Genomic DNA, 15306 nt, shown 5'->3' on the forward strand with positions numbered 1-15306 from the left:
GGGAAGAATCTTGTACACTGAATTTTGTAGAATATGGTGATAGGCAAAAGTTTTCATGTACTGCTGCACGGAGAAACAAAAATTGGAGGAGCTGGGATTTGAACCCAGGACTTTCTGCATGCGAAGCAGACACTCTACCACTGAGTTACACCCCCGCCAGAGCAAGTACATCCGGGACGAGTGTCTCGTGGATCCTACTGTCATTATTTCTTAGGTTTGAACGGTACAGTAAGTGTTCGAGGAACCTATTCATGACAAGACCTAAGCAGCGTCGACTCCGTGGCGCAACGGTAGCGCGTCTGACTCCAGATCAGAAGGTTGCGTGTTCAAATCACGTCGGGGTCACAATGAAATTTTCGTTTACGAAAGCCATAGGCGAGTATGTCAGTTTAATCAGATACCAAACGATTACGGAGAACGGACGAACAGAACTTGCTTGAAAAAAAGCTACTAGTGCAATTTCCGCGTTCTGACATTAAGGTGAAGGCGCCGACTCGCACTTTCTCCAGGCGCGAAGTGTCTAGTATTTTTGATATTTATATCGTTTAACGCTAATATATAACTGAGAGATAATGATTACGCAATATTTTGCTCGATTAGACGTCTTTAGCCAGGCAGAGTATAATATTTTTCCTTAAGTTATGGGAACGCAAAGATCGTGAAAGGGGGTATAGCTCAGTCGTCAGTTCCGCTTTAGACGCCGTGCAGTGTGGACGTGCCTAGTCTTCCGCTCCGCCGTAGCGTTACGTATAGTGGACTATCGTTTTTGTTACGTGTTGTGTTGCGTCAGTTCCGCTTTAGACGCCGTGCAGTGTGGACGTGCCTAGTCTTCCGCTCCGCCGTAGCGTTACGTATAGTGGACTATCGTTTTTGTTTACGTGTTGTGTTGCAACTTCTGTGAGTGTTTCTCCGTCGTTGTTTCGTACCTTGTGTTACTTTCTGTCCTTATTTCAGTGTTTTTTGTGTAGCGGTTTCGACCGCATATTTTGAAAATGTCGTCCCAGGTTATTCCTCGTCAGGCTACAGTTAGTTTTGCTTTTGACAAGTCAACCCGCCATGTGCAACCTAGTTCTCTTGAGATTCATGATTGGTTGGTAGATACCTTTGGTGTTCATTCGGATCAGGTGCACACTGCTTATTTTGATACCGAACTGTATGTTTTCTTTGTTAAGTTTATGGACCCACTTCAGGTTGATAAAATTCTTTCTAAATATGGTCATCAAGTTCTCTTTCGGCATCGGGATGATTCTGTAAGTACCGTGCTGCTTTCCAATGCTTCCATCACGTATACCAATGTTCGTGTTTACAACCTTCCACCGGAGGTGGATAATGTCTATCTTAAGGAGGGTCTACAGAAGTATGGTGATGTAAAGAGCATTCGCCTTGAACGCTGGTCAAGCCAACATCGCCTGCAATGTTACAGTGGTATTCGTTCAGTCGAAATGCACGTTAAGCAGAATATTCCATCTCACCTGCAGATCGGTGGATATCGTGTCCATGTAACATATAGTGGTCAGGTGGGCACCTGTTTTTTGTGCAATGAAAGTGGTCACGTGCGTACCGACTGTCCGCGGAGAGTTTTTGTTTTAAAAAATTCTCTCGAACAGCGTCGCAAGTTAACGGTCGCTGACCTCGTTGCAGGTGGTTCTGCTCTTGGTGTAGCACAGTCCAGTGGTAGTAGCGCCCCTCCACAGGTTTTGCGCACCCCTGATACAGAATTTCCTCCTTTGCGTGCTAAATCTGATGTTGTTCCGTCTGTCCCTCAGGTGGGTGTGCCACTTTTGAATAATAAGAGGCGTCGCCCACACGATGGAAATAGTACGGATGAGGATCTCCCTGAGATGCCCCAGTCCGAGCGACCGGCATCCTCCGAGCCACTGTGTACTGTAGCTGCTCCCTGCCCTCCTGAGGTAGCAGTTCCGGTGGCGGCTGCTGGCGCCCCTCCGGCCTCCGACGCAGCTTCTCTCGAGTCGGGTCGTCGGTCGGGCCTGTTGGCGCCGTCTTCCGAACCGACTTCGATGTCACAACAAGTGGAGCCGCGACAACTTCCTGCTTCGCTGCCCCATACCTCTGCCAGCGGAGCTGCTCCGCTTCCTTCCAACTCTGCGGCCTCGGACCTTCCTGCTCACGTTTCGCCTCCGTGCAGTCCATGTTTGCCGGAAGCTAGTGCAGGTGTTGACCATTCCGTTTTGTCGGATGTTTCCCCCGCGACCCCGGATCCCGCATGTGGACCGGCGCGGGTGGTGTCGGATACAGAACTTGACCCTCCTACGTCACCGGCGGCTGAAGTTTCCTTGCCCGTCAGCCGACGCAAGTTACGCGTTCAGCCGAACGTTAATGCTGTTCGTAAAAAACCGAAACGTAAGGGATCCGCGGAACGGGGTAGCAGTCCCCCTCCCTCGGATGCCTCTGTCACCCCTGCTATGGACTGTGACGCTGGTGCGTCGGTGTAGGTGATTTGTTTTCTCGCTTTTCTCTCTATGGTTCAAGCATACACCTTTCTTACCTTAAATGTTAACCGTATTGAGTCCGACGTTCGCATTGCCTCTTTGCGGCAGTTTATTTACGACGCCTGTGCGGACGTAGTGTTTTTGCAGGAAGTGTTGTTTTCTGATCTCTCTCTACCTGGATTTCAAACTGTTTTTAATGTCGCGCCGGAATATTCAACAGGAACTGCTCTTTTCTTTCGAGAGGGCATTCCTATTACTGACATTGAATTCCTTGACTCTGGCCGTGGGATTGGTTGTCGTCTTTTTGATCTCCGCCTCGTTGTTTTGTATGCCCCCTCTGGTTCGGGTCACACTGTGGCTCGATCGCGCTTTTATAAAGAAGAGCTTATTTATCTTTTGCGCCAGAGTCCTCGGAGTCTCCTGCTCGGAGGCGATTTTAATTGTGTTTTACGCCCTGCAGACCAGTCCCCCAATTTTAATTATTGCCGTGATTTACATGACTTAGTTCGTACGATGCATCTGCGTGATGTTTGGGAACACAAATATCCAACCCTGGTGAAATATACGTTTTTTACCGCGTCCTCATGCAGTAGACTCGACAGATTCTATTTATCTGATTTTTTATGTGATAAAATTCTTTCTGTCGATGTTATTCCTACTAGTTTTTCTGACCATTGTGCTTTTACTGCAACTGTAAATCTTAGTCGCCAACCTGCAAAACTTTATCGTTCCCAGTGGATGTTAAATGTTTCCCACCTTGCCGACAGTGCTATGGATGATGTTATAAGTGGCGTGTGGGAGCGATGTCTTCGCTCTGTCCCGCGATACCCCTCCTTGCTGGTTTGGTGGACTGCGTTTGCCAAGCCCAAGATTCGTCAGACTTTGATTTTCTACTGTGCTGCTAGGACGCGTGATTTTAAGAACACGTATGAATATTACTACTCTGTCCTGCGTGAACTATATGACGCGGCGGGTACCTCTCCACTGCGGATCCATGATGTTCGTCGTATTAAAGCCAAGCTCTTGAGCCTTAAACGACGACAGATGGATGGTCTGCGAGTTAAGTCGAAACCTCACTCTCTTGTTGAAGGTGAACTGACATCCTTGTACCACCTGCTACGGCATCAGACTCGTCGTCGTCGCTCCTTCATCTCTTCTCTTACGGTGGATGATGGGCGACAGCTTATTGCACAGGAGGAAATGGTTCGTGCTCTTCATCAGTATTACACTAGTCTATATTCTGCCGATGATTCTGGTGAGTCTCTTTCGGATGATGTCTTTGGGGATCTAACTGCGACGATCGCGCCTGACGCGAACGGCGAATTTCTCCGGGAGTTCCAGGTAGATGATGTTTTCGATTTTATTGCTCGCTCTCCGTCCAGTAAATCGCCGGGTCCAGACGGCCTGCCTAAAGAATTTTATCTCCGTTTTTGGCCTCTTTTGGGTGGCATTTTTACGCAGATTTTAAATGAGATTGTCAGGGGGATGGATGTGCCTGCCGATTTTAAAGTAGGGAAAATTGTTTTAATCCCGAAGTCCTCTGGTCGTTTATCTGCTGCCAATCTTCGTCCGCTCACATTGCTGAATTTTGACTATAAGACAGCTGCTAGAGCGCTCAATAGCCGGTTGTCTTCTCTGCTTCGGGGTGTGATTGGTGTACATCAATGTTGTTTTCATGATAGATCTATTCTGACACCAGTAGCCGAATATCGGGATGTTGTCTCGGTTGCGGCGGTTACAAACGTACATTGTGCCTTTGCCTTCCTTGATTTTTATAAGGCTTTTGATCACGTCAGTCATGTGTTTTTAGATCGTGTTTTAGGTACAATAGGTTTTAACGCTTCATCACGTGGTGTTCTTGGCAATTTGTATAGGGGAATAACAGCTCGGGTGTCAGTCAATGGGCAGCTGACGCCGCCCATTGCTATCCGCCGCGGAGTGCCTCAGGGTAGTCCGCTCTCTATGTCTTTATTCGTATTGTCCCTGGAACCGCTGCTTCGGACTATTGCTCTCAAGCTTCAGGGTATGTCCCTCTCTGGTGGGAAGCTCTCTGTTAAGGCATATGCGGATGATGTCGTTGTTCTCCTCCGTCAACGTGATGATATCCCGTTGTTGAAAGGGGCGGTTGATGCATACTGTCGTGTCTCTGGAGCGCGTCTCAATCAGGGTAAATGTAAGTTCCTTGATATTCGAGGATTTCGCGATGCTGACGTCCCTTGGGCCACTTTTGTCGATCGCCATACGTCCTTGGGGATTATCATTGATCGGTGTCCTCTAAAAATGGCGGCTCTCAATTGGAAATCTGTCACCGAGAAGATACAGGGGGCTCTGATGGTCCATGAGCAGCGCTCTGCTACCATTTTGCAAAAAGTCAGAATTTTAGACACCTACGTTCTATGTAAAGCTTATTATGTTGCTCAGCTGTTCCCACTTCCCATGATGGTGGCGAAAAGGTTGCGCCAATTGTCTAGCAGGTTTATATGGAAGGGCCATCTATTCAAGTTACGTTACGAGGTAATGACGAAACCGCGTCTCTCCGGAGGCTTGGGCCTCTCTGACATTACTCGCAAGGCGTCTGCTTTGTACGTCCGCCGAACGACTCTAATTGTTACGCAAGAAGTGACTTCAATTACATCCAGGCTTTTTACTGTTGTGCGTCCGGCGAGCCTTGCTCCACCTGTCGATGTCGGACGCCTAAATTTTAAGTTGAAACACATTCGGGAATTTTACATTGCGGTGAGTTACCTCGGTGACGTCTTCTTGCGGCGACCGGTGCCAACGACCAAGGGCTTGATTGCCCGCTGGGAGGGGCTGGCCGGTCCCAATCCAATAGAACTGGCGTCTCCATCTGTGTCCTGGAGGAACGTCTGGAAGAACGTTAGTCTGCCGATCCACTCTATGGCCGTGGCGTCCACGTGGTATAGGGTAATAAATAATTTGGTTCCCACCAATGTACGACTGCACCGTATTGGTCTTTCTGACACGGACACCTGTACTCGGTGTGGTCTCCTGGATACCCTTGAACATCGATTCACCTGCTGTGGGCACCTTGCTAATTGGCGTTGGCTCAGGAAACAACTTGCTTTTGTCACTAGGTCTGCTGAAGCTGCTTATACTATTGACATCATCGTCCGGCCCGATTCTTCCTTTTTTCCGCGGACGAAGCTCCATACCGTCATGTGGTTGATTGGCCATTTCGTACATTTTGTCAACAGTTGTCATGAAGAGGATGGACACCTAGCGTTTCGGCAGTACATGCTTACTGCTTACTGGCAGCGCTTGCAATTGCCAGGCCTCCGAGATGATTTTGCCAATATGCTTAGCCTGACATTTGAAAGAGAGGGTGTTGGCTAAGGTCACCTGTGTGAGCCATTTTCTTTTATACTGTTTCTGGATTTGCCGCCTTTATATATGTTTCTTCTCTACACCAGGACTGAAGTTTTCGTGTTTTAATCTTTATTTCAGTCAGCAGTCTACATTATATAGTCATGTTTTAGGATTTTAATTTCAGTACTGTAAAAAAAAAAAAAAAAAAAAAAAAAAAAAAAAAAGTCGTAGAGCATTCGACTGCAGATCGAGAGGTCCCCGGTTCAATCCCGGGTGCCCCCTTCATTTTTCAGTATCTCGAAAAAACAAATGACGATTGTCGCGGTGAGTTGCAAATACATGTTTGAGATGCACCCTGCACGCCATACCGAAGGCTTTGGAGCAACATTTCAATGGGGGGGGATCGCAGCCCAGGGTCTTGCAGGTCATCGTCCTCCCGCCATGAGGTCGAACTGTACGAAATCCACTTGCTTGGGGGAAGAATCTTGTACACTGAATTTTGTAGAATATGGTGATAGGCAAAAGTTTTCATGTACTGCTGCACGGAGAAACAAACATTGGAGGAGCTGGGATTTGAACCCAGGACTTTCTGCATGCGAAGCAGACACTCTACCACTGAGTTACACCCCCGCCAGAGCAAGTACATCCGGGACGAGTGTCTCGTGGATCCTACTGTCATTATTTCTTAGGTTTGAACGGTACAGTAAGTGTTCGAGGAACCTATTCATGACAAGACCTAAGCAGCGTCGACTCCGTGGCGCAACGGTAGCGCGTCTGACTCCAGATCAGAAGGTTGCGTGTTCAAATCACGTCGGGGTCACAATGAAATTTTCGTTTACGAAAGCCATAGGCGAGTATGTCAGTTTAATCAGATACCAAACGATTACGGAGAACGGACGAACAGAACTTGCTTGAAAAAAAGCTACTAGTGCAATTTTCGCGTTCTGACATTAAGGTGAAGGCGCCGACTCGCACTTTCTCCAGGCGCGAAGTGTCTAGTATTTTTGATATTTATATCGTTTAACGCTAATATATAACTGAGAGATAATGATTACGCAATATTTTGCTCGATTAGACGTCTTTAGCCAGGCAGAGTATAATATTTTTCCTTAAGTTATGGGAACGCAAAGATCGTGAAAGGGGGTATAGCTCAGTCGTAGAGCATTCGACTGCAGATCGAGAGGTCCCCGGTTCAATCCCGGGTGCCCCCTTCATTTTTCAGTATCTCGAAAAAACAAATGACGATTGTCGCGGTGAGTTGCAAATACATGTTTGAGATGCACCCTGCACGCCATACCGAAGGCTTTGGAGCAACATTTCAATGGGGGGGGATCGCAGCCCAGGGTCTTGCAGGTCATCGTCCTCCCGCCATGAGGTCGAACTGTACGAAATCCACTTGCTTGGGGGAAGAATCTTGTACACTGAATTTTGTAGAATATGGTGATAGGCAAAAGTTTTCATGTACTGCTGCACGGAGAAACAAAAATTGGAGGAGCTGGGATTTGAACCCAGGACTTTCTGCATGCGAAGCAGACACTCTACCACTGAGTTACACCCCCGCCAGAGCAAGTACATCCGGGACGAGTGTCTCGTGGATCCTACTGTCATTATTTCTTAGGTTTGAACGGTACAGTAAGTGTTCGAGGAACCTATTCATGACAAGACCTAAGCAGCGTCGACTCCGTGGCGCAACGGTAGCGCGTCTGACTCCAGATCAGAAGGTTGCGTGTTCAAATCACGTCGGGGTCACAATGAAATTTTCGTTTACGAAAGCCATAGGCGAGTATGTCAGTTTAATCAGATACCAAACGATTACGGAGAACGGACGAACAGAACTTGCTTGAAAAAAAGCTACTAGTGCAATTTTCGCGTTCTGACATTAAGGTGAAGGCGCCGACTCGCACTTTCTCCAGGCGCGAAGTGTCTAGTATTTTTGATATTTATATCGTTTAACGCTAATATATAACTGAGAGATAATGATTACGCAATATTTTGCTCGATTAGACGTCTTTAGCCAGGCAGAGTATAATATTTTTCCTTAAGTTATGGGAACGCAAAGATCGTGAAAGGGGGTATAGCTCAGTCGTCAGTTCCGCTTTAGACGCCGTGCAGTGTGGACGTGCCTAGTCTTCCGCTCCGCCGTAGCGTTACGTATAGTGGACTATCGTTTTTGTTACGTGTTGTGTTGCAACTTCTGAGAGTATTTCTCCGTTGTTGTTTCGTACCTTGTGTTACTTTCTGTCCTTTTTTCAGTGTTTTTTGTGTGGCGGTTTCGACCGCATATTTTGAAAATGTCGTCCCAGGTTATTCCTCGTCAGGCTACAGTTAGTTTTGCTTTTGACAAGTCAACCCGCCATGTGCAACCTAGTTCTCTTGAGATTCATGATTGGTTGGTAGATACCTTTGGTGTTCATTCGGATCAGGTGCACACTGCTTATTTTGATACCGAACTGTATGTTTTCTTTGTTAAGTTTATGGACCCACTTCAGGTTGATAAAATTCTTTCTAAATATGGTCATCAAGTTCTCTTTCGGCATCGGGATGATTCTGTAAGTACCGTGCTGCTTTCCAATGCTTCCATCACGTATACCAATGTTCGTGTTTACAACCTTCCACCGGAGGTGGATAATGTCTATCTTAAGGAGGGTCTACAGAAGTATGGTGATGTAAAGAGCATTCGCCTTGAACGCTGGTCAAGCCAACATCGCCTGCAATGTTACAGTGGTATTCGTTCAGTCGAAATGCACGTTAAGCAGAATATTCCATCTCACCTGCAGATCGGTGGATATCGTGTCCATGTAACATATAGTGGTCAGGTTGGCACCTGTTTTTTGTGCAATGAAAGTGGTCACGTGCGTACCGACTGTCCGCGGAGAGTTTTTGTTTTAAAAAATTCTCTCGAACAGCGTCGCAAGTTAACGGTCGCTGACCTCGTTGCAGGTGGTTCTGCTCTTGGTGTAGCACAGTCCAGTGGTAGTAGCGCCCCGCCACAGGTTTTGCGCACCCCTGATACAGAATTTCCTCCTTTGCGTGCTAAATTTGATGTTGTTCCGTCTGTCCCTCAGGTGGGTGTGCCACTTTTGAATAATAAGAGGCGTCGCCCACACGATGGAAATAGTACGGATGAGGATCTCCCTGAGATGCCCCAGTCCGAGCGACCGGCGTCCTCCGAGCCACTGTGTACTGTAGCTGCTCCCTGCCCTCCTGAGGTAGCGGTTCCGGTGGCGGCTGCTGGCGCCCCTCCGGCCTCCGACGCAGCTTCTCTCGAGTCGGGTCGTCGGTCGGGCCTGTTGGCGCCGTCTTCCGAACCGACTTCGATGTCACAACAAGTGGAGCCACGACAACTTCCTGCTTCGCTGCCCCATACCTCTGCCAGCGGAGCTGCTCCGCTTCCTTCCAACTCTGCGGCCTCGGACCTTCCTGCTCACGTTTCGCCTCCGTGCAGTCCATGTTTGCCGGAAGCTAGTGCAGGTGTTGACCATTCTGTTTTGTCGGATGTTTCCCCCGCGACCCCGGATCCCGCATGTGGACCGGCGCGGGTGGTGTGGGATACAGAACTTGACCCTCCTACGTCACCGGCGGCTGAAGTTTCCTTGCCCGTCAGCCGACGCAAGTTACGCGTTCAGCCGAACGTTAATGCTGTTCGTAAAAAACCGAAACGTAAGGGATCCGCGGAACGGGGTAGCAGTCCCCCTCCCTCGGATGCCTCCGTCACCCCTGCTATGGACTGTGACGCTGGTGCGTCGGTGTAGGTGATTTGTTTTCTCGCTTTTCTCTCTATGGTTCAAGCATACACCTTTCTTACCTTAAATGTTAACCGTATTGAGTCCGACGTTCGCATTGCCTCTTTGCGGCAGTTTATTTACGACGCCTGTGCGGACGTAGTGTTTTTGCAGGAAGTGTTGTTTTCTGATCTCTCTCTACCTGGATTTCAAACTGTTTTTAATGTCGCGCCGGAATATTCAACAGGAACTGCTCTTTTCTTTCGAGAGGGCATTCCTATTACTGACATTGAATTCCTTGACTCTGGCCGTGGGATTGGTTGTCGTCTTTTTGATCTCCGCCTCGTTGTTTTGTATGCCCCCTCTGGTTCGGGTCACACTGTGGCTCGATCGCGCTTTTATAAAGAAGAGCTTATTTATCTTTTGCGCCAGAGTCCTCGGAGTCTCCTGCTCGGAGGCGATTTTAATTGTGTTTTACGCCCTGCAGACCAGTCCCCCAATTTTAATTATTGCCGTGATTTACATGACTTAGTTCGTACGATGCATCTGCGTGATGTTTGGGAACACAAATATCCAACCCTGGTGAAATATACGTTTTTTACCGCGTCCTCATGCAGTAGACTCGACAGATTCTATTTATCTGATTTTTTATGTGCTAAAATTCTTTCTGTCGATGTTATTCCTACTAGTTTTTCTGACCATTGTGCTTTTACTGCAACTGTAAATCTTAGTCGCCAACCTGCAAAACTTTATCGTTCCCAGTGGATGTTAAATGTTTCCCACCTTGCCGACAGTGCTATGGATGATGTTATAAGTGGCGTGTGGGAGCGATGTCTTCGCTCTGTCCCGCGATACCCCTCCTTGCTGGTTTGGTGGACTGCGTTTGCCAAGCCCAAGATTCGTCAGACTTTGATTTTCTACTGTGCTGCTAGGACGCGTGATTTTAAGAACACGTATGAATATTACTACTCTGTCCTGCGTGAACTATATGACGCGGCGGGTACCTCTCCACTGCGGATCCATGATGTTCGTCGTATTAAAGCCAAGCTCTTGAGCCTTAAACGACGACAGATGGATGGTCTGCGAGTTAAGTCGAAACCTCACTCTCTTGTTGAAGGTGAACTGACATCCTTGTACCACCTGCTACGGCATCAGACTCGTCGTCGTCGCTCCTTCATCTCTTCTCTTACGGTGGATGATGGGCGACAGTTTAGTGCACAGGAGGAAATGGTTCGTGCTCTTCATCAGTATTACACTAGTCTCTATTCTGCCGATGATTCTGGTGAGTCTCTTTCGGATGATGTCTTTGGGGATCTAACTGCGACGATCGCGCCTGACGCGAACGGCGAATTTCTCCGGGAGTTCCAGGTAGATGATGTTTTCGATTTTATTGCTCGCTCTCCGTCCAGTAAATCGCCGGGTCCAGACGGCCTGCCTAAAGAATTTTATCTCCGTTTTTGGCCTCTTTTGGGTGGCATTTTTACGCAGATTTTAAATGAGATTGTCAGAGGGATGGATGTGCCTGCCGATTTTAAAGTAGGGAAAATTGTTTTAATTCCGAAGTCCTCTGGTCGTTTATCTGCTGCCAATCTTCGTCCGCTCACATTGCTGAATTTTGACTATAAGACAGCTGCTAGAGCGCTCAATAGCCGGCTGTCTTCTCTGCTTCGGGGTGTGATTGGTGCACATCAATGTTGTTTTCATGATAGATCTATTCTGACACCAGTAGCCGAATATCGGGATGTTGTCTCGGTTGCGGCGGTTACAAACGTACATTGTGCCTTTGCCTTCCTTGATTTTTATAAGGCTTTTGATCACGTCAGTCATGTGTTTTTAGATCGTGTTTTAGGTACAATAGGTTTTAACGCTTCGTCACGTGGTGTTCTTGGCAATTTGTACAGGGGAATAACAGCTCGGGTGTCAGTCAATGGGCAGCTGACGCCGCCCATTGCTATCCGCCGCGGAGTGCCTCAGGGTAGTCCGCTCTCTATGTCTTTATTCGTTTTGTCCCTGGAACCGCTGCTTCGGACTATTGCTCTCAAGCTTCAGGGTATGTCCCTCTCTGGTGGGAAGCTCTCGGTTAAGGCATATGCGGATGATGTCGTTGTTCTCCTCCGTCAACGAGATGATATCCCGTTGTTGAAAGGGGCAGTTGATGCATACTGTCGTGTCTCTGGAGCGCGTCTCAATCAGGGTAAATGTAAGTTCCTTGATATTCGAGGATTTCGCGATGCTGACGTCCCTTGGGCCACTTTTGTCGATCGCCATACGTCCTTGGGGATTATCATTGATCGGTGTCCTCTAAAAATGGCGGCTCTCAATTGGAAATCTGTCACCGAGATGATACAGGGGGCTCTGATGGTCCATGAGCAGCGCTCTGCTACCATTTTGCAAAAAGTCAGAATTTTAGACACCTACGTCCTATGTAAAGCTTATTATGTTGCTCAGCTGTTCCCACTTCCCATGATGGTGGCGAAAAGGTTGCGCCAATTGTCTAGCAGGTTTATATGGAAGGGCCATCTATTCAAGTTACGTTACGAGGTAATGACGAAACCGCGTCTCTCCGGAGGCTTGGGCCTCTCTGACATTACTCGCAAGGCGTCTGCTTTGTACGTCCGCCGAACGACTCTAATTGTTACGCAAGAAGTGACTTCAATTACATCCAGGCTTTTTACTGTTGTGCGTCCGGCGAGCCTTGCTCCACCTGTCGATGTCGGACGCCTAAATTTTAAGTTGAAACACATTCGGGAATTTTACATTGCGGTGAGTTACCTCGGTGACGTCTTCTTGCGGCGACCGGTGCCAACGACCAAGAGCTTGATTGCCCGCTGGGAGGGGCTGGCCAGTCCCAATCCAATAGAACTGGCGTCTCCATCCGTGTCCTGGAGGAACGTCTGGAAGAACGTTAGTCTGCCGATCCACTCTATGGCCGTGGCGTCCACGTGGTATAGGGTAATAAATAATTTGGTTCCCACCAATGTACGACTGCACCGTATTGGTCTTTCTGACACGGACACCTGTACTCGGTGTGGTCTCCTGGATACCCTTGAACATCGATTCACCTGCTGTGGGCACCTTGCTAATTGGCGTTGGCTCAGGAAACAACTTGCTTTTGTCACTAGGTCTGCTGAAGCCGCTTATACTATTGACATCATCGTCCGGCCCGATTCTTCCTTTTTTCCGCGGACGAAGCTCCATACCGTCATGTGGTTGATTGGCCATTTCGTACATTTTGTCAACAGTTGTCATGAAGAGGATGGACACCTAGCGTTTCGGCAGTACATGCTTACTGCTTACTGGCAGCGCTTGCGATTGCCAGGCCTCCGAGATGATTTTGCCAATATGCGTAGCCTGACATTTGAAAGAGAGGGTGTTGGCTAAGGTCACCTGTGTGAGCCATTTTCTTTTATACTGTTTCTGGATTTGCCGCCTTTATATATGTTTCTTCTCTACACCAGGACTGAAGTTTTCGTGTTTTAATCTTTATTTCAGTCAGCAGTCTACATTATATAGTCATGTTTTAGGATTTTAATTTCAGTACTGTAAAAAAAAAAAAAAAAAAAAAAAAGTCGTAGAGCATTCGACTGCAGATCGAGAGGTCCCCGGCTCAATCCCGGGTGCCCCCTTCATTTTTCAGTATCTCGAAAAAACAAATGACGATTGTCGCGGTGAGTTGCAAATACATGTTTTAAGGGAACTGACCCTCTATGGGGTCAGGAGGGCTATGTGGGACAGTTTGTGAAGTAAATAACAATAATCATTTGTTTAGTTTTTGAGAGGTTTTAATTCAGGCAAGAATATTCGAAAAATTGTTTTGGTTACGTGCAAAGTGCTGAAAACACAGCAGCAATGGAGACAGCGCCATCGAAAGTAAGTTGTGCAACATCCCCGTGGGGCAAGTTGAGTCAACCAGCTGAAACAGTTTCTTTTGCGGAAATTATGTCTGAACAATTAGCGAGGGATTTACAGCTGAAAGAAGAGGAAACCATCTATAACGATACATCATCACAACCTACATCTGCAACGCCAGAACTGATCGCAAATTCTCCTGATTGTGATAGTGATCGCGTGATTGCGCAAATGTTACAAGTTCAGTTCGATGAAGAATATGACAAAATGTTAAGAACGGAAAATAAGTTCAACGGTACGTCGAAAGTGTCAGTGTCCTTTTCAAATTATAGAATAATACCTGATAATCTTGCCCAAGATAGTGATTCGGATGATTATGACATCGATGATAAACACAGGGTATGGGACAGTTTTGTGAAATCAGACAAAGCCTTTAAAGAAATGCCTAAGTGCGGCTGTAAAAAGCAAGGCACGGAAATGGTTACAAAGCACGACATAGAAATGTCAAGTCGCAGAAATGCGTCCCGAGTAATGGACTTCCCACCAGAATTTCACACGGGTGACGGCGGAGGGTTTGATATGCAACTTTCAAACAAAGTATTTAACAGTTTAAAAGTCTACTCACGCAATGAACAGGCAAGACGGAATAGACTCACCGATAAGTGTGACCAGGCAACGGCAGAGTTGGGTGTGGCCCCGAAAACACGTTTACTTTTGTACAAGTTAGTGAATCAGGAAATTTTGGAGAGAGTGAATGGGACGTTGAGCACGGGGAAAGAAGCTGTGGTTTTGCATGCCGATGGAGGATCAAACACTGAGTGTGTGTCTCCGAAGGAGTGTGCCGTTAAAGTATTTAAAACCACTTTGAGTGAGTTCAAAACTCGTGACAAGTACATACAGGATGACTTCCGTTTCAAAGATCGCTTTTCAAAACAGAATCCTCGGAAAATTATCCACTTGTGGGCAGAGAAAGAAATGCATAACTTAATTCGCATGCAGAAGGCAGGTATTTTGTGTCCAGAAGTTGTAATTTTGAAGAAGCACATTTTAGTGATGTCGTTCATCGGAGAAAATCATATGCCAGCACCGAAATTGAAAGAAGCAAATTTAAAGTGTGCCGAGTTGAGTCTTGCATACGAGGATTGTTTGTCGACTATGAAAAAGTTATATAATGATGCTCATCTTGTACATGCTGATCTATCAGAGTACAATATCCTGTGGCGCCAAGGGAAATGTTGGTTTATTGACGTCAGCCAGGCTGTGGAAAGAAATCATCCTCGGGCATTAGAATTTCTCTTCAGGGACTGTACCAATATATCAAATTTTTTTACTAAGAAGGGATTGTCTGATGTCGCTTCCCCAGAAGAAATATTCAAGGAAGTTTGTGGAACAGCTGTCTCAGAAGATGGACCAATGTCAATGGATAAAGCCCAAGATTTCGAGAGAAATGAGGAGTTATTAACTTTTGATCAGGCGGAGAAAGTATATTCATTTGATTACTGTTGGGAAAAATCAAAGCCTTAGGAAATGTGAGGTAACTGGGCAGAAGTGCAATATTTATGGAGCTGTTTTTTTAAGATGACTCGGGGAATATATGTCATTGGTCAAAACTATATCCAAAAAGCAGAATTCCACATTATGCATTTTGTAACTTATCAGTTTATGGAAAGTCTCATGGAAGAACATACACAAATTATGACCATTTCTATTTTTTCCTACATTTATATTTCTGTTAAGAATATCAGGGAACTTTTAATTTTTCTGTTAATTACATCCTACTCAATTCTTTATGCCAAACACATTTGCTTGATCATTTCAAGTTCCTTAAATGTTCTATCTCACAAAAGACTTGGAAAAGGATGTTGTGTGTACAAATGTCTAAGTACTTGTAAAATAAAAAAAAAAAAAAAAAAAAAAAAAAAAAAAAAAAAAAAAAAAAAAGAGTCGTAGAGCATTCG

The 15306-nt window shown here is 46.5% G+C and overlaps 1 protein-coding gene and 7 non-coding genes across 8 annotated transcripts; 5 read left to right on the top strand and 3 right to left on the bottom strand.

Moving 5' to 3' along the window:
- Nucleotides 1-83: 83 nt before the first annotated feature.
- Nucleotides 84-155, bottom strand: Trnaa-cgc. The gene has a single exon. It is a non-coding gene; the product is annotated as a tRNA-Ala (tRNA).
- A 118-nt stretch (nt 156-273) lies between these two features.
- On the top strand, nt 274-345 carry Trnaw-cca. Its single transcript has one exon. It is a non-coding gene; the product is annotated as a tRNA-Trp (tRNA).
- Nucleotides 346-6335: 5990 nt separating this feature from the next.
- Trnaa-cgc lies at nt 6336-6407 on the bottom strand. The gene has a single exon. It is a non-coding gene; the product is annotated as a tRNA-Ala (tRNA).
- Nucleotides 6408-6525: 118 nt separating this feature from the next.
- On the top strand, nt 6526-6597 carry Trnaw-cca. The gene has a single exon. It is a non-coding gene; the product is annotated as a tRNA-Trp (tRNA).
- Nucleotides 6598-6916: 319 nt separating this feature from the next.
- On the top strand, nt 6917-6988 carry Trnac-gca. The gene has a single exon. It is a non-coding gene; the product is annotated as a tRNA-Cys (tRNA).
- A 276-nt stretch (nt 6989-7264) lies between these two features.
- Nucleotides 7265-7336, bottom strand: Trnaa-cgc. The gene has a single exon. It is a non-coding gene; the product is annotated as a tRNA-Ala (tRNA).
- A 118-nt stretch (nt 7337-7454) lies between these two features.
- On the top strand, nt 7455-7526 carry Trnaw-cca. The gene has a single exon. It is a non-coding gene; the product is annotated as a tRNA-Trp (tRNA).
- Nucleotides 7527-13197: 5671 nt separating this feature from the next.
- LOC124789385 (serine/threonine-protein kinase RIO3-like) lies at nt 13198-15225 on the top strand. Its single transcript, XM_047256717.1, has one exon. The coding sequence runs from the start codon at nt 13349-13351 to the stop codon at nt 14870-14872; it is 1524 nt and encodes a 507-aa protein (XP_047112673.1). The 5' UTR covers nt 13198-13348; the 3' UTR covers nt 14873-15225.
- Nucleotides 15226-15306: the final 81 nt, after the last annotated feature.

Source organism: Schistocerca piceifrons, chromosome 3 (assembly GCF_021461385.2).
Source record: "Schistocerca piceifrons isolate TAMUIC-IGC-003096 chromosome 3, iqSchPice1.1, whole genome shotgun sequence".
Taxonomy (NCBI): Eukaryota; Metazoa; Arthropoda; class Insecta; order Orthoptera; family Acrididae; genus Schistocerca; species Schistocerca piceifrons.